At 36.9% G+C, this 21842-nt stretch overlaps 3 protein-coding genes across 3 annotated transcripts; 2 read left to right on the top strand and 1 right to left on the bottom strand.

The window, feature by feature from the left end:
• The first annotated feature begins 11748 nt into the window (after positions 1-11748).
• Positions 11749-13350, top strand: LOC113290968. The gene is made up of 2 exons (XM_026540550.1): positions 11749-12436; positions 12866-13350. Exons 1-2 carry the CDS (start codon positions 11749-11751, stop codon positions 13348-13350), a joined length of 1173 nt encoding a protein of 390 aa, XP_026396335.1.
• A 1706-nt stretch (positions 13351-15056) lies between these two features.
• Positions 15057-18432, top strand: LOC113288095 (threonine--tRNA ligase, chloroplastic/mitochondrial 2-like). Its single transcript, XM_026537039.1, has 8 exons — positions 15057-15452; positions 15572-15718; positions 15843-15990; positions 16299-16552; positions 16649-17026; positions 17153-17461; positions 17605-17805; positions 17980-18432. Exons 1-8 carry the CDS (start codon positions 15123-15125, stop codon positions 18235-18237), a joined length of 2025 nt encoding a protein of 674 aa, XP_026392824.1. The 5' UTR covers positions 15057-15122; the 3' UTR covers positions 18238-18432.
• Positions 18364-21030, bottom strand: LOC113288096 (tonoplast dicarboxylate transporter-like). Its single transcript, XM_026537040.1, has 6 exons — positions 20389-21030; positions 19759-20236; positions 19614-19657; positions 19415-19510; positions 18774-19284; positions 18364-18673 (listed from the first exon to the last, which is right to left on the bottom strand). The coding sequence occupies exons 1-6, from the start codon at positions 20839-20841 to the stop codon at positions 18597-18599; spliced, it is 1659 nt and encodes a 552-aa protein (XP_026392825.1). The 5' UTR covers positions 20842-21030; the 3' UTR covers positions 18364-18596.
• Between the last annotated feature and the right edge of the window lie 812 nt (positions 21031-21842).

Genomic DNA, 21842 nt, shown 5'->3' with positions numbered 1-21842 from the left:
ATAAATACTCAACAACCGCGCATCTGGACTATCACTGAGCAAGTCCCATCTAATGGTGCAAGTGTACTCAACAATGATGCACGAACGAGCACCCAATTGTGCGAACGAGCATCCAAAAATATGGACAAACGAGGAATCCCGCACAAAACAGGAGAGAGAAAATAATAATATTAAAATAACGGAGAAGCGCCAATGGGCCGGGCCCACCGGCGGCCGACCATGCCTTAGCCATGGCCGGTCCCATGCTTCCTCCATTATTTTTCCTTATTTTTTTATTTTCATAAACTCATGAAGACTCCTTCATTCTAACAACTTTCCTTGTTTGAGCAAAACTCATGGTTTCTCCATATTTTCGTGGTTTCATAAAAATAATAATATAAAATAGGAAAAGGTGTCGCGGGACCGGGCAACTTAACCGGCCGGCCATGCCCTAGCCATGGCCGGTCCCACACCTTGCAATCCCCAATATTTCATAAATTGTTATTTCTCTCATCTCATGAAGCTTCCCTGTTTCAGCAAAATCATGGCTTCCCCATATTTTCTCAAATATTGCGCAAACCACAAAAAGGCCCAAAGTCAACATGGTCACATGACCGACTAGGCTACTCACGAAAATATATTGAAATATTATTATTTTAATATTCACGAATTATTGATCAAACGGCCATACTTGCTCATTCGAGCAAAATCGAGAATTTCAGTCAAAGATCGAACTCTTCTGAAAATCCAAGATATTGCTCAAACGCACATCAAAAAATGCCGAAACTCTCAGGACTGAGACACGGGCATTATGGTGACACGAGCCTGCTCCCTTGACCGACCAAGGGCGGATCTAAGGCTTGCAATGAGCCGGTCCCACACATTTTCACACTCTTTGACCTAATTTGCGCAATCGCTCATATTGGGTCCAAACTCTTCACGACCAACTCGGGGTTTGTGAAAACGCCCATCAGTTGTACCACGAATACCAAGGGCCGGTCTCACGTCATCTTGGTCGACCCTTCACTTTTACATAATTAGGTTTTATCACCCAATGCTCAATCGATCACTATTTCAATAAATGACGAAACCGACATTCAATCGTCATTCTTTCATCAACTGGTCAACCCAGGACCCCGATGCACGCTCACTCGAGTAATTGGGCATCACATGGACGTCCATAATTCCATGTGGTCGGTCCCCTCTCACTCAGTGACATATTTTCAGCAATTCATCAATTAATGAACAATTGATCAAAAATTAGGGTTTCAAACAAACGCTCAACAAATCATCATTCTGAGCAAGTTCAAAACACTAATAAATTTATGTTGATCCATAAATCAACATATGGATTAATTAATATTCGGTAGTCTACCAATATTTTAATTAATATTTTATTGGGTCACGCACCAATAAATAATTCGTCGAATTGAGCAATACTTGCTCAGTCGCTCAAATATTGACCCAACTATCAATATTCAGTAATTTGTTAGTAATCCGTCGAATTGAGCAATACTTGCTCAATTGCTCGAATATTGATCCAACTATCAATATTCAGTAATTCGTCGAATTGAGAAATACTTGCTCAATTGCCCAACTATCAATATTCAGTAATTCGCAATACTTGCTCAATTACTCGAATATTGATCCAGCTATTAATATTTAGTAATTCATCGAATTGAGCAATACTTGCTCAGTCGCTCAAATATTGATCAGTAATTCATCACTGAATTTACAATATTGCTAGTATGTGAAATGTCAATATCATTCAAACTAGTCTCAACAGACATGTTCAATCCATGAATCCCGGAGCACTCATCACTTGTGCTCGATTCAACAAAACCTAGACTCACTGTCTAATCAGTCAACAACTGACTAATTAATCCATGTCTATCATGCAGACTCCACGATTCGTGAGACATCAATCACATCACATGGGGGATATCGATTAGGGTTTGGTCCGGCGGTCTACGACACGTGGATTCATCCACTATGAGAAACGTGAGTAAGTCATGCAATGGTTGAAGGAGTTAGCAAAGTAGTGGGTAGACTAACCAAGTCTCCTCACGACCTGGAACTGGTTTCACCACGATCTTCCACTTTCCCACTCTTTCACTCAAGAAACCGTCATACTTACAGGGATCATTGTGTTCATCATTCTGGCAATGTAAATAAGTCCAAAATCGAGGACAACGGACATCATTATCATCATCGATATTAGTCTACACAAACTCGATTAGAAACTTATTGACATAACTTAACTTCAGCAGTTCATCAATTTGCAGAAACCTTCAACACATCCACAATCCTTGATCATCATTGATCCCACACAATTCTCAGTTTCCCTCCTACAGATCAACCCATCTCCTTCTTTGTGACCGAATAGACTCTGGAACGGCCATTGACTTGGTTTAGGCCGGAGTCCTACAGATTGATCTCTCGAATCTAAGCAGTCCCTTTGCAGTGCATCTATGTGAGGTTCAGCAGTTTGCTCGGTCGAGGAGTCTCGACAACACGCTCGACTCTTCACTTTCCCAAAAAACCAGCAAACCATTTTCCCCTATCTACAGTATGACAACAACAGAACTATATTTAGTAATACATTCAACCTAAAGTAAGTGGTTGACATGTGTCGTAAGATTCTCTTGGCCTGTTGAGATAAAGAAATTTCTCAAATTAAGCTAAATGTAGCAAAATTGAAAATGGAAAGAACCTCGAAGTAATGAGGGTTAGACATATCGACTCATATAAAGCATGTGAAAAGGAACATATGTATCATGAGACAAAGATGTACTTTTGTCTTTGGTAGTAATAACACCAATACACAAGTATCAACCGAATATGAGATCAACTAAAATATAATTGTAGCTCCCATCATAAATGAAAGAGTTGGAAATGCACCTGGTCATAGGTATTGTTATATACAATATAATGTGTGTATCATAGTAGCAACCAATTTTCACATCAACTTTAATGGCAACAAGAACTTTGCCGAGCCAATTGACTATCTTATTGAGTTGAACTAGATCCAATATATGCACTTATGGAATGAAAACACGAGACATAAATTCTCTAAAGCACTTGAGATATATTGGGTGACACGTAATATATATTCACTCTAAAGTACTCGAGTTGAATCCCACTTTTATTACGTAATAAAGCCACACCACTTATTAAAACTCTCAAGACCCAAGTGTCTAACTCATAGTTGTTTTTCTTCCACTAGTATAAGGAATTTAAACTAGTTGTTGAACTATTTCCTTGTAATGTGGCTACGAGGATTGGATCATCGAGAGAAGCACTACTAAAAGTTTGTTTTCAATATAGAACAAATACGTCACAAAATCTCTACATGTACCAAGAGATAATCACACCTTGTTAAATTCCGCAGAAACCCATGCAAGTGGATATCATGTGGAAACTCACAGTGATGAGAACGTAATTGAATGCATCTTTTATAGTTTCTAATGTATTAGAGAAACTAGTGAGTCAATATAGTGAAATATAAATCACTATAGTATTTGGATTATTGAATCCATATTGACTCTGACGATGAAATGTTGGGAATTGACTCATACAGGCTTTGGGCATAACCATAAAGCCACTTTGGTTGTGACATGATGATCGTTTTGAAAGGACTCATACGAACATCAATTTATTTGAGTGAACAAAAACGGGATAAAGATTAAAAAAATGCGAAATGATGGCATATCTCTCAATAAGTATTTTCTAGAGTACTAGATGCACAACCAATTTTCACATCAACTTTAATGGAAACAAGAACTTTGCCGAGACAATTGACTATCTTATTGAGTTGAACTATATCCAATATATGCACTTATGGAATGCAAACACGAGACATAAATTCTCTAAAGCACTTGAGATATATTGGTTGACACGTAATATATATTCACTCTAAAGTACTTGAGTTGAATCCCACTTTTATTACGTAATAAATCCATACCACTTATTAAAACTCTCAAGACCCAAGTGTCTAACTCATAGTTGTTTTTCTTCCACTAGCATAAGGAATTTAAACTAGTTGTTGAACTATTTCCTTATAATGTGGCTACGAGGATTGGATCATCGAGCGAAGCACTACTAAAAGTTTGTTTTCAATATAGAACAAAGACGTCACAAAATCTCTACATGTACCAATAGATAATCACACCTTGTTAATTCTGCAGAAACCCATGCAAGTGGATATCATGTGGAAACTCACAGTGATGAGAACGTAATTGAATGCATCTTTTATAGTTTCTAATGTATTAGAGAAACTAGTGAGTCAATCTAGTGAAATGTAAATCACTATAGTATTTGGATTATTGAATCCATATTGACTCCGACGATGAAATGTTGGGAATTGACTCATACAGGCTTTGGGCATAACCATAAAGCCACTTTGGTTGTGACATGATGATCGTTTTGAAAGGACTCATACGAACATCAATTTATTTGAGTGAACAAAAACGGGATAAAGATTAAAAAAATGCGAAATGACGGCATATCTCTCAATAAGTATTTTCTAGAGTACTAGATGCACAACTACCCCCCCCCCCCCTCCACCGTTGCTTTTAGGTAAGAAAGCATATCACTCAGTTCAAAAAGTCTTCAGTAAAACAGGATCGAGACCATCCTAAGATGCAAATGGTAAACAATCCATGTTACAAAGAAAACAAGGTGAAATTTAGAAAAATATTCATGCAGAATGCGCACCATTAAAGTGACTTATGGCTCTGGTGAATGTTTTGACATTTTGAACTAGTTATAGTTCCCAAGAAGTTTTGCGTTTGGAAAACTACTAGCACATATTATACATATAAGGGCTCACCACCCCTTCAAAATGCTAGCTAGTGCACATCAAAAGGACTTGATAGTTATTGCATGTTTAATAGGATCAATGTAGGGCATCCTATACCTCACGGTCTCGCAAAGGCTATCATCAAAGGTTACAGATGATGCCTAAGGCATGCTTATGCGTACAAACCTACCTTTAACTGCTCGGGAAATGTGCAATATTATATGCATCTTCACTTATTCTTTTTAGACCCACAATTGGTCAACCATTCTTTGCGTACCAGTTGCTAACTGGATATAAGCCTGACATTTTTTTGTTCTTACGCAATTTTGGTTGCACTATATATGTTCCCTTACGACTCCACATCGTACTATGACGGGTCATCAAAATGATTAAGTGACTATGTTGGACAAGAATTTCCAACAATTATCCGCATTTTTAAAACCTTTGGCAGGAGATCTCTTACCACTAGATTTGCAGGTTATCACTTTAATGACAAGAATTATCGTGGTGTGTTCCCACTGTGTCTCATATTGATTCTAGTACAAATGTAAATCTGAAGTGACAAAGAATAACCGATTTTCAGAATGTACACTGATGTCGCTAAAGTGATGAGATCACACATACCAGCTGCAAACCTAACTGCAAGGTTACGAATCCTCAATAATGGATATACACCATAGACTAAGGTGTTGCAACTGCACTTAGTGGAAGTGTGGTTGAGGCCGTGGCTCCATAAAGGAAGATGGATAGACCACCAGGTTCGATCAATGCTCAGTTAGAAAGGAAGTAGATGAGTAAGGCACAACCTATAATTTGTATCATTAATGAAATCATCTCATTTAACTGCTTATGACTATGTCCATGAATCAAAATTGGAGGACGCTCCAAAGTTTAATGATTCCAGAGAACAATGAAATCCTAAAGGATTATGAGTACACACACGAGTCAATGGAAAGATCGTGCGAGCATATTAATGATTATTTTTATATATAGTTGCTCAAGAAAATAGAGAAGTATGAGATCGAACCATGATTTTTTAAATTTAATGTCAACAAAGAGCATATTTGGCCTGCACAATCCAGGTAGAACTTGGTTCTTTGACAAATATAAAGGTATTTGGTGTGTAGTGCTAACCAACCAAGTGTAAAGCCTATGGGACATACATGATTGTTTGTCATAAAGCTCAGTGGGAAGAATGAGGTTTCAAAGTATCAAGACTCGCCTTGTGGCGCGAGGTTTCTCACAAAGCCCTGGAATTGTCCTCTAGTAATGAAAGTTATAACGTTCCGCTACTTAATTAGCTTGGTGATTTCAAAAGGACTTGAAATGAAACATATGTATGTGGTTATTACGTATGTATGAAAGAATCAAGAGATGGACAAATCGAGTGACTCTAAACCACAGAGTGCTTTTACAGTTATATATAACACTCACTTATAGATTGAAGCAATCAGGCGTATGTGGTGACTATTTGATTTGGAGGGGATATATAAGTAAGTTATTTTCATTGCGTATTCACAAGAAAGTTCCTGATTTGGAGTTGTAGCTATCTATGTTGATGATACAGACATGATGGTACTCTTGATGTAATAAGAGACCTTATAAGCTATTTGAAATCCGTATTTGAGATGAAAAATCTGGGGAAAGCTCGACCGAATACTGAGCTTGTAGTATACTATTCCACCAGTTTGCATAAGTCTAAAGTTGTCAGGCTATCTAATAAAGACATGCATCCTGATAGCACTCCCATGATTAGTTGAAGTACAAAATAATTAAATGACCATTTCGTCTAAAGAAAGATGACGAAGATGTGTTGGGATATGAAATTCCCCTATCTAAGTGCAAGACGCATTGTTGTACTTTTCATAATGTACTCCAACAAAATTTCGAGCGAAGCACTACTAAAAGTTTGTTTTCAATATAGAACAAAGACGTCACAAAATCTCTACATGTACCAATAGATAATCACACCTTGTTAATTCTGCAGAAACCCATGCAAGTGGATATCATGTGGAAACTCACAGTGATGAGAACGTAATTGAATGCATCTTTTATAGTTTCTAATGTATTAGAGAAACTAGTGAGTCAATCTAGTGAAATGTAAATCACTATAGTATTTGGATTATTGAATCCATATTGACTCCGACGATGAAATGTTGGGAATTGACTCATACAGGCTTTGGGCATAACCATAAAGCCACTTTGGTTGTGACATGATGATCGTTTTGAAAGGACTCATACGAACATCAATTTATTTGAGTGAACAAAAACGGGATAAAGATTAAAAAAATGCGAAATGACGGCATATCTCTCAATAAGTATTTTCTAGAGTACTAGATGCACAACTACCCCCCCCCCCCCCCTCCACCGTTGCTTTTAGGTAAGAAAGCATATCACTCAGTTCAAAAAGTCTTCAGTAAAACAGGATCGAGACCATCCTAAGATGCAAATGGTAAACAATCCATGTTACAAAGAAAACAAGGTGAAATTTAGAAAAATATTCATGCAGAATGCGCACCATTAAAGTGACTTATGGCTCTGGTGAATGTTTTGACATTTTGAACTAGTTATAGTTCCCAAGAAGTTTTGCGTTTGGAAAACTACTAGCACATATTATACATATAAGGGCTCACCACCCTTCAAATGCTAGCTAGTGCACATCAAAAGGACTTGATAGTTATTGCATGTTTAATAGGATCAATGTAGGGCATCCTATACCTCACGGTCTCGCAAAGGCTATCATCAAAGGTTACAGATGATGCCTAAGGCATGCTTATGCGTACAAACCTACCTTTAACTGCTCGGGAAATGTGCAATATTATATGCATCTTCACTTATTCTTTTAGACCCACAATTGGTCAACCATTCTTTGCGTACCAGTTGCTAACTGGATATAAGCCTGACATTTTTTGTTCTTACGCAATTTTGGTTGCACTATATATGTTCCCGTACGACTCCACATCGTACTATGACGGGTCATCAAAATGATTAAGTGACTATGTTGGACAAGAATTTCCAACAATTATCCGCATTTTTAAAACCTTTGGCAGGAGATCTCTTACCACTAGATTTGCAGGTTATCACTTTAATGACAAGAATTATCGTGGTGTGTTCCCACTGTGTCTCATATTGATTCTAGTACAAATGTAAATCTGAAGTGACAAAGAATAACCGATTTTCAGAATGTACACTGATGTCGCTAAAGTGATGAGATCACACATACCAGCTGCAAACCTAACTGCAAGGTTACGAATCCTCAATAATGGATATACACCATAGACTAAGGTGTTGCAACTGCACTTAGTGGAAGTGTGTGGTTGAGGCCGTGGCTCCATAAAGGAAGATGGATAGACCACCAGGTTCGATCAATGCTCAGTTAGAAAGGAAGTAGATGAGTAAGGCACAACCTATAATTTGTATCATTAATGAAATCATCTCATTTAACTGCTTATGACTATGTCCATGAATCAAAATTGGAGGACGCTCCAAAGTTTAATGATTCCAGAGAACAATGAAATCCTAAAGGATTATGAGTACACACACGAGTCAATGGAAAGATCGTGCGAGCATATTAATGATTATTTTTATATATAGTTGCTCAAGAAAATAGAGAAGTATGAGATCGAACCATGATTTTTTAAATTTAATGTCAACAAAGAGCATATTTGGCCTGCACAATCCAGGTAGAACTTGGTTCTTTGACAAATATAAAGGTATTTGGTGTGTAGTGCTAACCAACCAAGTGTAAAGCCTATGGGACATACATGATTGTTTGTCATAAAGCTCAGTGGGAAGAATGAGGTTTCAAAGTATCAAGACTCGCCTTGTGGCGCGAGGTTTCTCACAAAGCCCTGGAATTGTCCTCTAGTAATGAAAGTTATAACGTTCCGCTACTTAATTAGCTTGGTGATTTCAAAAGGACTTGAAATGAAACATATGTATGTGGTTATTACGTATGTATGAAAGAATCAAGAGATGGACAAATCGAGTGACTCTAAACCACAGAGTGCTTTTACAGTTATATATAACACTCACTTATAGATTGAAGCAATCAGGCGTATGTGGTGACTATTTGATTTGGAGGGGATATATAAGTAAGTTATTTTCATTGCGTATTCACAAGAAAGTTCCTGATTTGGAGTTGTAGCTATCTATGTTGATGATACAGACATGATGGTACTCTTGATGTAATAAGAGACCTTATAAGCTATTTGAAATCCGTATTTGAGATGAAAAATCTGGGGAAAGCTCGACCGAATACTGAGCTTGTAGTATACTATTCCACCAGTTTGCATAAGTCTAAAGTTGTCAGGCTATCTAATAAAGACATGCATCCTGATAGCACTCCCATGATTAGTTGAAGTACAAAATAATTAAATGACCATTTCGTCTAAAGAAAGATGACGAAGATGTGTTGGGATATGAAATTCCCCTATCTAAGTGCAAGACGCATTGTTGTACTTTTCATAATGTACTCCAACAAAATTTCATCCTTAGTGAATTTTTTAGCTAGATATAGCTCAGCGCCAACGCAACGTCATTGGAATGGTAAAGTGAATGTAATCATGTACTTAAAAGTAACCATTGACATGAGTTTTTTTTATCTCTGCAAAGACATAAAAAGGAATGCTAAAGGAACTGCAATCCAAAGGTTGTTGATTATGAAGGAACAATAATCTCTTCTCCAACGAAAGTAATCACGGGGAGATATGGTAGACTATTTTCTAAGTCATTACCGATATTTTGTTTCGAAAAATACATGACTAAAGGAACTATCTGAAACAACTCTGAAAGTAATCATGGGGAGATGCCAACATCAGGGGGAGGATCCAAGGATATGATGTCGACATATTTACTTCGAAATTGAAGTTGTGTTGTACTATTTTTCCCTTCGATCGAGAATAGTTTTTCCCAAAGGGTTTTGTTACTCGACAAGGTTTTTAGAGAGACAACACTTAAATACATCAAGTATGTTAAACGTTGAAGACATAAAGATCGCGTTGATATTACTGAAAATGTCTTAATCAAAGAAATGAAACGTGATAGTCTGTTAAGCAACGTAACTTCCAGAATCAACAACTGGGTCTTATAAACATTCAAGTCACCAAATTAAAGTGTGATAAACTCCTTTTGACTGCATTAGACTAATGAAAATTGTCTGACATCATGGGGAGCATCTAATGGTGTGTTGAACTATTTTCCTTCACCGAGGGTTTTGTTACTCGACAAGGTTTTTAATGAGACGACAACAAACACCGGAAATGTAATTTCCCAGCTAAGGCTATTGTCTTTGCCACGAGGATTTTCATCCTTAGTAGTTGTGAAGCAACTAGTCAACTTCAACGGTGATCATCTGCAACGGATCACCTTTACTTGCATCTGTCATGTTGTACTCTTTTCCTTTTCTCAAGGTTTTATTCCACTGGGTTTTCCTTGTCAAAGATTTAATGAGGCGACAAATACGCATGCAACTATGTTTTAGGTTTACTTAAATGTGATACTCTTTTTGTTTAGTTCAAGTTTTGTCCCTCTGGGTTAGCCTGGCGAAGTTTTAATGAGACAATTAACTTAGACTCATCGATCTTTGATCGTATTGCATGTGATGAACTACATGTAAAGTACGAGACAACATGTGAAGTACTATATGTGAATAGTTGTACCAAAGTTTTGTCTCACTGGGTTTTCCTTGTCAAAGTTTTAATTAGGAAATTGATTTCGGCACAAGTCATCAAGGAGAGAACGACATTTGAAGAACTACATTTAAAGCACTGTACGTGAAGCAATGTGTATAAAGCTTTGTTATTGAACCGCATAAGGGGGAGTGTTATAGGGCCTATGGCCCATGGATGTGCGGTCCATTAGATGACTAAGTTTTCTCCTTCATATATATAAAGAACATTGTATGTATGTAAAAGATGATGCCTCTTTATCAATAAGAAGTTCTTCTCCTTCTATAATTGTTACTCCAATAATATGGACATTATCTTATAAGATTTGCACCAATTTTTTGTAGAGGCCAGCTGACAATGAATCTGAAGCCCATATTCCATGACGTATAACACCATCATCTACCCCTTTAAAAATCAACCATTGAAAATTAACGGACAAAATTAAAATCGATAGAAATTTGGTATCTCGAATCGTGCTCATTTTTTGGTAGTAATCTTGAATTTAATAAGATGAACGTATCATCAAAATATTAGCTTCAAATTCATCGTTATTTGAATTCTAAAAAATTAAACAAAATTAATGCAAATCGTGTGAGATGGTGTAAGATAAGATAAGATTATTGGTGGATCCTACCTCAATTGTTTTTTTTTGCTTTAACAGCTCTTTGGGGCAGCAACCTCGTGATCAGTGTAGTCAATATCGGCCATATCGGCCGATATATCGCCGATATTTCGGATATCGGTCTAGCACGATACGATATGAAGGATATCGCGGATACGATATTTACCCGATAAAATCGGCCTATACGGACGAAACGAGATTTTCCGAAATTAACCGGTACCGGTCATTTTGTGTAAAGTGTAAGGGTAATCTTGGTTTTTCAGTTCCGGTATAGGTTAAATCCCTAAAATTTCATTCGATTGTTTTCAGTCGAACTGTGGAAGAGAAAAGAAGAGGAGATGAAGTGAAAAACAGATCGTGTTCTTCAAATACCTGATTCAGCAAGTCGTGTTCTTCAAATATCATCATTGAGAATCCAATCTAAGGAAGGAACTTTTGATTAGCTGATGTTCTTCATCTAAAAATCTCAGAGACTATTGATTAATTGAAGGTTAGGGTTTTGAACCTTTTGATAATTAGTCTTTTTTTTTGCTTTGATTAATTAAATTCGCCAACATCTTCAAAACCCACTTATTTTTGAGGGTTCATTCTTATTAATAACTTGTACCCACAAATTTCATCTTTTTGAGGGTTCATTCTTATTTTGGTTGATTTATTAGCTATTTATGTTTTAAGTTATGGCTATGAATTCTTCTAGTGCATCCAATGCAAACACCACAAACAATATATGTGGTTCATTGCCTTCTTCTAAGAAAGCTAGGGATCCGACATGGGAATGGGGTGAACGCAAAGACCCAGAAAATCCAAATATTATTACCTGTTTGTTATGTAACAAATTAATCCGTGGTGGTGGAATCACAAGGCTTAAGGAGCATCTCGTAGGAAAGTCAGGGAATACTTCACCATGTCCGAATGCAACCACTTCTGTTATCAACAAAGTAAATCAGTTGTTTGCTGTAAAGAAGACCAAAAATGCTCATAGGGGTAACATTGATTTAGCGTACCAGCGTACATTCAACTTTGATGAAGGCTCTGATGTTGACACAGATGTTGGGGAACAAGAAGTTGAAATTGATGGCAATGTTGGCAGTGGTAGTGGTGTTGATTTACATGTTCAAAATCAGACAAAGAGAAAGCGAATAACCCAAAGTAATACAAGAGGTCCTATTGATTTATATATGAGGACATATCACAAGAAAACTCAAAAGGTCACCGCTGAAAGGAACTGTGCAGTGAAAGAGAAGTTATTAAAGACTGCATGGAAATGCATATCATCTTGGATGACTGAGAATTCAGTGGCATTTAATACCGTTCGTTGCGCAAGTTTCAAAGAAATGATCTTTGCAATTGGTGATTACGGGAAAGGTATTTTTTTCAAACCTTGTTTTCCTTGATGAACTAGTTTCTTGCTTGTTCCTTGATTGATGCTTTCTTATTCAGAACTAGTTGCTTGTTAAATGTGTGAATGATATAACATGCTTCTTAGAAATCTCATAACATCTGTGTTGTCTGGAATTTCATAATGTGTTGACTATTGCATAATATGCCGACTATTGCAGACTATTGCATAATGTGCTGACTTTTATGTTTTTTTTTTGTTGATGTTAGCTATGCCCCCCCCCCCATCTTACCATCAGATTCGTACCAATTTTCAAGGACCGATTAGAAGAAATGAGGATGTTCGTTGATACCTTTAGGGAACATTGGAAGAGGTTTGGATGTTCTATCATGTCAGATGGTTGACGGATGGGAAAAAGAGACATCTTATTAACTTTTTGGTGAATTGTCCTAAAGGTTCAGTATTTTTGAAGTCTGTGGATGCCTCAGATAGAACCAATGATGCTGATTTCATTCGTAAGCTTGTAAAGGAGGTAATTGCTGATGTTGGTGCAGAAAATGTGGTTCAGTTCATTACTGATAATGGTTCTAACTTCAAAAAGGCAGGGAAGGACTTAATGCTTGAATACCCACATATATTTTGGACTCCTTGTGGTGCTCATTGTGTTCAGTTGATGCTAAAACTTGGTTCCAAGCTTCCAAGAATCAAGACAGCCGTCATACTAGGTAAGAGACTAGTTACATATATTTATGCTCATTTTCAAGTATTGAGCTTAATGAGGGAGTTGACTGGTGCAGACTTACATAGGTCTACAAAAACTAGATTTGAAACTCAATATTACACACTAGTGAGTCTTCAAAAGTATAAAACTCCTCTGCAAATGGTGTTTGTGAATGATAGGTGGGTAAAAACTAGGTTTGCAAGAGAAATGTGGGAGTAAATGCACTTAAAATTGTTACAAGTATCAAATTTTGGGAAGATGTTGATTACTCTTGTAGGGTGCTAAAGCCTTTAGTTAAGGTAGTAAGATTAGTGGATATCGAACGCAAACCTACAATGCCTTCTTTTTATGAGGCAATGAGAATAGCAAGGGATCAACTTGAGAAGAATTTGGGTGAAGATAATGATACTTGGGTTATAGTTAAGGATGTTTTTGATAAGAGATGGAAGAATAACTTTAATCATCCTCTACATTGTGCGGCTTATTATCTAAATCCTTCCATATGCTATAAGATTCCAGCTCATTTGATGGATAATGGTCCAAAGTACATAGAAATCAAAAGGGGACTTCATACAGCTATGGAAAAGCTTATAACCAATGAAGATGAACTTGAGATGGCAACAACTGAATTGAGAATGTACAGCGATGCTTATGGAATCCTAGGAAGTCAGACTTGCAAAAAAAGAAGAGACAAAGATCAACCTCGTAAGTTTTCCTGTACTGTAAGTTTAAAATTTGGTTATGTTTGTGTTAAATAGGTTTGTATTGATTAGCTACTTTGTTCATGTTTATGACAGATGATTGGTGGATTACATATGGAGGAATCGATGTCCCAAACCTACAAAAATTTGCAATCAGGGTATTGAGTCTTACTTCTTCTGCTTCCCCATGTGAGCGAAACTGGAGCACATTTAAAAATGTGAGTCTTACTTGTTCTATCTTTACAGTTGCATTATGTTCTTTGCAAAGTCATAAATTTCAACAATGCATGAAACAAAAATGTATGTTCTTATCACAACAAACTGGAATGCATGAAACAATCAGTTTAGCTATTTATTTTTTGTATTTCAGTTGCACACCAAGAAGCGGAATCGCATAAAACAACAAAAATTGAATGATAGTGTATTTATCCAATATAACAAAAAATTGCAGCGTCGTTATAAAGAAATGCAGAATATAATGATGATGGGAAAGCTCGTGACCCTATTTTTCTTGATGAGCATGATGAAAATGATGAATGGTTGGATCCACAGAACTTACATGACTTGGTTGTAGAAGGTGATAATGTAACTTTGGATGATTTGCAAGATATTCTTGGCGAAGAAAGTCGTCCAGTTGATAGTAGAGGTGCATGTAGCTCTCGAAGCAAGTCTACTTACCCAACCGATTCTGAATATGATGGCTATGATACTGATCAATTGATGTTAGACACTGATAATGGACTACTTGATGGAGCTAATGGAGCTACTGAAGATGATGATATCTATTATTTAGAATAAAATTGTATTATCTCTGTTTAGTTACCATTTTAGTTTGTAAACTTTAAAGTTGGTGAAGTTACTCTCTTGTTTCCGGTTTGAACTTTAAACTTGTTTAATTATCCTTTTAAGTATTGAACTTTAAAGTTATTGAAGTTACTTTTTTGTTTTTTTTTGATAAAATTGATGGTATCTATTATATTTTATCCGTAAATGTGTGGAGAAAATGTTTAATATAAAAGTATAGTCTCTAAATTTAGAACCGATATTATACCGATATTTCAACGATAATATCCCCGATATAAAATCGTACCAGTGTATCGGTCGCGGCCGAGATGAACCGATATCCGATATTAACTACATTGCTCGTGATAACAACCGTAGATTATCGGTTTTGGTTTTAAGTATAAGCATGAATACAGAACCAGAACAGAAAGTTTGGTTCTGGTAAACGGTAAGAACTGTAAGCCACACTTTTCTTTCAGAAGAAAAAGATAGACTTCATCGAGAGAGATGGTTGTTCTTCACAGAATGGCAACTTCAATCTCTCTATTCGCCTCGTCTATTCCACTATCAAAACCTAAATTCTTTTCCAAACCTTTTATATTCCTCCACTCTTCGCCTCTTAACACATTTATCTCTGGAGCAAGAAATTCTGTGATCAAAACTAGGGTTTATAAGAATAATAGGAAATTCTGTACAATATCTGCTGTTGCTATTGATTTGACAGAAACATCATCAAATGAATCAAAAGAAAATGTCGAGATTGAAAATAACCCAGTTCAGAAAGTCGTTCTTCCTACTAACGATTCCTCTGAGAAATTATTGCGAATTCGACATACTGTAAGTTTGTTTTCTCTCTGAATTTCTTATTTTATGCTCTTTTGGAATCTATTCCCGTAGTTTATTAAGTGGAATTTAGTTTGATTAGAATTCATCTTATATTTTGTTTTTCATTTCAGTGTGCACATGTAATGGCAATGGCAGTACAAAAGCTATTCCCAAATGCAAAAGTTACAATTGGTCCATGGATAGATAATGGGTTTTATTATGATTTCGATATGGAGCCATTAACTGACAGAGATTTGAAAAGGATTAAAAAGGAGATGGTAAGTATTGAAATTTGGATGTTGTCTTTTAAAGTGTTAGTAACATATTGGTCAATGAAATGTATTCATTAGTTTATGTTTTCAGGGGATATGCAAATTTATATCTTTAAAAAATCATCTGTAGGATCGAATTATCAGCCGAAATTTACCACTAGTAAGAGAAGAAATAGACAGAGATGAAGCTCAAAAGAGAATAATGAGCATTAACGAACCTTACAAAATGGAGATTTTGGAAGGCATCAAGGAAGAGCCTATTACCATTTATCATATTGGTCAGTTCCTTACACCATTTCAGCTTTTAGTTTTGCTCAATTTGTTTAACTTATTTTGCCAGCAATTTTCAATATGTTTTTCTGCTAAAGATGAGTCTAGATATGTGCCTTTTTGTAGTTCATTAGTGCGTTTGCTTAGATATTCATTTTCAGTTGTATCCCCGTATTTCTTTTTTCTTTGGCATATAATTCTACATATTATTTATTAGCTGTAGCATTTGCGTATCAGTTTCGTAGAGTGAATCCTGGATAGTATTTGTGGTAAGGTCTAAGTTAATTTCTCTCACTCTTTTTCATGTTCAATCCAGGCAATGAATGGTGGGACCTCTGCGCTGGACCCCATGTTGATACCACTGGAAAGATAAACAAAAAAGCTATTGAACTTGAATCGGTTGCCGGGGCATATTGGAGAGGGGATGAGAAGAGGGCAATGCTGCAAAGGATTTATGGGACAGCTTGGGAAACAGAAGAACAGTTGAAGGCATACCTTCACTTTAAAGAGGAAGCAAAACGCCGAGATCATAGACGAATTGGCCAGGATCTTGATTTGTTTTCTATACAGGTAGTTTATCATTCCAATTGTCTCTGCTTCTATCTAAGTACTCTAAATTGCTTACATATCTAAGATACAATAGGTTGGAACTTTCATGTATTGCAGGATGATGCTGGTGGTGGGTTAGTATTCTGGCATCCAAAGGGTGCGATTGTCAGACACATCATAGAAGATCTTTGGAAAAGCTTACATATACAACGTGGATATGATTTGCTCTACACTCCACATGTGGCTAAGGCAGATCTCTGGAAAATCAGTGGTCACCTTGATTTCTACAAAGAGAGTATGTATGATCAGATGGAAGTCGAGGATGAACAGTATCAGCTTCGTCCAATGAATTGCCCGTACCATATTCTTGTTTATAAGCGGACGCGCCACTCTTACAGAGAGTTTCCAATTAGAGTCGCAGAGTTGGGAACAGTATATAGATACGAGTTATCCGGAAGCTTACATGGTCTTTTCCGTGTCAGAGGTTTCACCCAGGTGAGTTCTTATCGTTCTGATTTGCAATGTGATTATTGTCAAATATTCTTATTGAGTTTGACTGATAATTGCTGCTGATTTGACATACCAACCCTTTGCTGATGTATGCCCTACCACATGTTTCAGGATGATGCGCACATATTCTGTTTGGAGGATCAGATTAAAGACGAAATCAGGGGCGTTCTGGATCTAACAGAAGAGATCCTGCTAAGATTTGGTTTTGACAAGTATGAAGTAAACCTTTCAACGAGACCAGAAAAATCTGTAGGAGGTGATGATATATGGGAGAAAGCAACGGCTGCCCTCAAAGATGCCCTTGATTGTAAAGGTTGGGATTACCAAATTGACGAAGGTGGTGGTGCTTTTTATGGCCCCAAGATTGATCTCAAGATAGAAGATGCTTTAGGAAGAAAGTGGCAATGTTCAACTGTTCAGGTAAGTTATTTACTCCTAGTATTTATGACTATACAGAATTTTTGTAAGAATGTTCTGCCATGTTTACTGTCGCCCAAGTGAACTTATTACCGTGTTTATATGATAGCCATATATTGAAATTTCATATATCGTGATGTTTGCAGGTAGATTTCAATTTGCCTGAGCGGTTTGACATTACTTATGTTGACTCAAACTCGGAGAAACAAAGACCAATTATGATCCATCGAGCAGTGCTTGGATCATTGGAGCGTTTTTTCGGGGTCCTGATAGAGCACTATGCAGGTGATTTTCCATTGTGGCTTTCTCCAATCCAAGCCTGTCTTCTACCAGTCACTGATACACAGGTCTGTACCTAAAACTAACCTTGCTTTTTTACTGGTATAAAGTAGTTTCCTTAAGAGTGAAAATGAACATCGGCGTAAAGTCATAAACACATAAATATGGATAACTACCATCATATTTGATCTTCATCCTTGACGAATGAGGATGACAAAACTCATACTTGGCATGATTTTCAGCTGGAGTACTGCAACGAGGTGGTCAAAAGACTAAAATCTAGCAACATCAGAGCTGAAGTTTGCCACGGCGAGCGCTTACCGAAGCTCATAAGAAATGCCGAAAGGCAAAAGATTCCATTAATGGCAGTTGTAGGGCCAAAAGAGGTTGAAACTCAAAGCCTTACTGTAAGGTCTAGGTTTGCTGGGGAACTAGGAAACATGTCCATCGATGATTTTATGACCAGAATCATGTCTTTCTCTGATGATAAGAATTTCTAGGAGAGATTTGTTGGAAACTGATTGTTTGGAAAATGGGGGCAGGGGTGAGTCTGGAGATCTTAGATGACCTTTGGTCATGTGTTATTTATATTTTGGATATATGCATATAGATAGAATCACAGGTTATTGAAGCCAATTCAATAGATCATTTTTCTATTGAGCAAATAAAATTTCCTAGAAACCTTTTTCATTACATAAGACAGAAGTGATACAAATAAGAACATATACAAGGTGCTATACTGACTTATATTCTGTAACTTTGTGTAAAACAAGAATAAGGGAAAAGATGCGCCGCGGCAAATGGAATTTTTCCACTTGCAGGAAAAATAAAAAGTGGAAGCAGAATTGATCATCTCTGGCTACGCTCTTGAATGTATGGAAGAGTCCAGGATTCCAAGGGACGGTATTGGTCCATTGGTTTGGAAAACCAGAGCTCCTGCAAGCAACAAAAGCAAGGTTAGTCTTTGCATAAGAAAGCAGGATTGTAAATTCCAAAAAGAGACTTTTTTTCTTTTCTGGGATGTCCATAAACTCACCTAGCGTAGGCATCAAGATAGTCATAGCCCCAATACCAATGATTTTGAGAGGTATTCCGACCTTGATCATATCTTTAATGTCAATACGTCCAGTTGAAAATCCAACGATATTTGAAGGAGTACTTGTAGGCAATAAGAAAGCAAATTGAGCTCCGATGGCACCAGGAATCATAAGTATCAATGGATGCATATGCATTGTTTCTGCAACTTGTATAAGAAGCGGAACAACTAGTGTAGTAGTGGCGTTGTTCGACGTGAATTCTGTAATGAACCCACTTATTAGACAAACAGCTGGAGCGACAGCAAGATATGGAATGTTCTCCAGGAAATCGAGATACGAAGATAGGATTTGTGCTAGGCCACTTCTTCGGACTCCGTCAGCAATGGCAAAACCAGCTCCTAGTAATAGAACAATGTTCCATGGTAGTTTCTTGCATTTGCTCCAATCCATCAATTTCTCCCCTTTCCCTTTCTTGCTAGGTATTATGAATAACAATGTTGCCATCATCACCTACATTAGACAATGTTACTTGATTAGGTTTCATTTCCATTAATATGTCTGATATTAATTGCAGCCACTACGTAATTGTGCAATACATATGCATCAGCAGTCGTATCAAAATTAACGTTTTGGCACTTACACTAACAGTTCCATCACCCACACGCCCTTGAAATAAATCACCCCAGCCAGGAATATCATCTGTTAAGCTTCTTGTCATCCATAGAGCTATAAGTACCTGCACTCATCACAATCAAAAGTCAATTAGACAATCAAAAGTCAATTAGACAATCAAAAGTCAATTAGACAATGTTTTTACATTAATGTCATTCACGACGTACCGAAAATACTGACAACACCATCTTTTCCGCAAAGCACATTGGACCTATTCAATCAAACCCATCAAAAATCAGAACTCAAAAAATGTGGATGAACAAAAACTTCCGATTAATCCTTGATTATGAGTAAAAATTTTAAATTGCTTACCAAGCGCTTCCAGTTCTCTTTTCAAAAGCGTTTTGTCCAAATACTCGGAAAGAGCACTACCGGAAGCTTTTGTGCAGTAAAACAAACAAAGAATTCCCCACATAGCAATGAAAATTGAAAGTGCTAAAGGCACCCCAAAGAACGACCAAGTAGCAAAGCCAATTTGTTCAGCGTCAGGGAAATAACTCTTCCACATTCCGACCAATATTAGATTGACGCCGGTACCGGTTAGTGTACTCATACCACCTATTCCAGCTGAGTATACAACTCCCAGTACTACTGCCTTGCTGAAATTACTAACTGGGTCTGATCTGCCTGAACTGGCTGGAAATCGGTGTAAGATTCCCGTTGCCACCGGCATCATGATCACCGCCGCTGCAGTGTTGTGCATCCACATACTTACAAATGCCGTGGTTCCGCATATCCCGAGGAGCAACAATGGTGGATTCAGTGGATCTCCGCAGAACATCAAGGTTATCTGTAAAAATATTCAAACATCAAGTAAAACTAAAATTTTGTAGGCAAAAAGATTCTGAAATCATGACTTCAGATATAACTGTTATAACTGTACAAACTGCCATTTATTGAAAAGAAAAAAAGAAAAAGCTCAAATCATTTAAGGCTACTTACGTTCAGGGCAAGTCTCTTATGAATATCATAGTGTTCGACAGCAAGGGCAAGTATGAAACTACCGAGCACTAGTGCAACGACATCATTCATGTAAGTTTTAGCGACGTCGTCAGCAGAAGCGATGCCAAATATTGGAAAAAGAAACAAAGGAGCCATGGAAGTTATGGGCATGGGTATAGCTTCTGTTAACCACCACGAAAAAATCCAAACAAGAACAGCCAACATATCTCTGCTAGTTTTAGGTCCTTCAAACTGAACACATAAACAAACAATCATACATAGCAAAGGTCCTAAAAGAATAAGCAAATTCTTGACTGTGAAAATTATCTTGATGTTAGAATTGTATGAATTCTCTGATGTTTGAATGGGTTCTTGTAAAGGTAGAAGTGGAGCTTTAGGATCATTATCCAAATTTGAATAATGATTATGATCATTATTGTTACTATTCTCCATTTCTGAGTTTCGGTTGGTAAAATCTGGGTTTGTCTGTGTTTTTCTTTCTTAGAATTTGGAGTAAAGAGCTGCTAGAAGATGAAGAGAAATGCTAAGTTTAGAGGAATGGGGTTTCTTTTTATGGATGAAAAACAAGACAAACAAAACATCACTTTATATAGTTTTTGTTGTTTATCTCTTCACCTCCAAATTGGGTTTTGTTTGCCGTAAAATTTCTTATCTTCCGAAATTCGAAGGAAAAACGGCTCATGGAAGCCATCACAAGTGTCAAAAATGCCAAGTGTATGAAAAACAACCTATGTGGCTACATTGAAAACAAGTTGAAACCTCATTTCGTTAATTAGTGGACGAAAAGATAAAGAGGTTAATGATGATGAGTCGGATAAGATTGTATTGCCAATCTGCTAATGGATTAATTTTAGAGTTTATTGTGGACCCACTGTTCTCCTGAGGTTATCTTACAGTGATCTTGAGTTTTGGCTTGGGTCATCATGTAGTATGAGGTCATTTGACCATTGGTAATTCCGAAGAATGATTTGGCAACACCATGTATTGATTTTCATGGCTGTTGATTATTGATTTTCTCTCTTTTGGCTTCTTTTATTTATTTGGCCTTTTTGACATAATCGTAAACGAGAGCAGTGCCACATGTGAATTTCCGGACCACAACGTATGGTCCACGTACTGTGATATGGTTGGATATGTGGCTATGAGTTGCCAACTTGCATTATTTGATTTTTTATTTTTGTGATTTACCATTATATATACGAGATAAGGCTAAGTCCTATGAGCTAGATTGAACTGCTAGATTGGCCAAAAAATGTTGCAAATCAATAAAATAAGTGTGGTAAAAAAGTTAAAACCTGTACCCGCTACTTCTCTTTCCCATCATTTTCTCTTAGTTCAACTAGCAGCAAGTTTCAAAAGCTGAACCGTTCAGCGCTCAAAAAGTAACCAAAACGCTGAGAGAAAATTTTCTGATCTAACGGTTGAGATTTAAA

The sequence above is a fragment of the Papaver somniferum genome, chromosome 6 (assembly GCF_003573695.1).
Source record: "Papaver somniferum cultivar HN1 chromosome 6, ASM357369v1, whole genome shotgun sequence".
In the NCBI taxonomy this organism is placed as follows: domain Eukaryota; kingdom Viridiplantae; phylum Streptophyta; class Magnoliopsida; order Ranunculales; family Papaveraceae; genus Papaver; species Papaver somniferum.
The sequence above is the reverse complement of the archived record's forward strand: the minus strand, read 5'-3'. Positions and strand labels throughout refer to the sequence as shown.

What these genes read in the sequence shown, in the direction of transcription:
- LOC113288096 (XM_026537040.1), bottom strand. Translation starts at nt 20,841, where the DNA reads ATGGAGAATAGTAACAATAATGATCATAATCATTATTCAAATTTGGAT. An exon ending in ATAAGAGACTTGCCCTGAAC is followed by an intron (nt 20,237 to 20,388) that starts GTAAGTAGCCTT and finishes ATATTTTTACAG; the next exon opens with ATAACCTTGATGTTCTGCGG. An exon ending in TGGTGTTGTCAGTATTTTCG is followed by an intron (nt 19,511 to 19,613) that starts GTACGTCGTGAA and finishes TGATGAGTGCAG; the next exon opens with GTACTTATAGCTCTATGGAT.
- LOC113290968 (XM_026540550.1), top strand. Translation starts at nt 11,749, where the DNA reads ATGGCTATGAATTCTTCTAGTGCATCCAATGCAAACACCACAAACAAT. An exon ending in AATTGGTGATTACGGGAAAG is followed by an intron (nt 12,437 to 12,865) that starts GTATTTTTTTCA and finishes ATTGTCCTAAAG; the next exon opens with GTTCAGTATTTTTGAAGTCT.
- LOC113288095 (XM_026537039.1), top strand. Translation starts at nt 15,123, where the DNA reads ATGGTTGTTCTTCACAGAATGGCAACTTCAATCTCTCTATTCGCCTCG. An exon ending in TTGATTTGTTTTCTATACAG is followed by an intron (nt 16,553 to 16,648) that starts GTAGTTTATCAT and finishes CATGTATTGCAG; the next exon opens with GATGATGCTGGTGGTGGGTT. An exon ending in TACCAGTCACTGATACACAG is followed by an intron (nt 17,806 to 17,979) that starts GTCTGTACCTAA and finishes CATGATTTTCAG; the next exon opens with CTGGAGTACTGCAACGAGGT.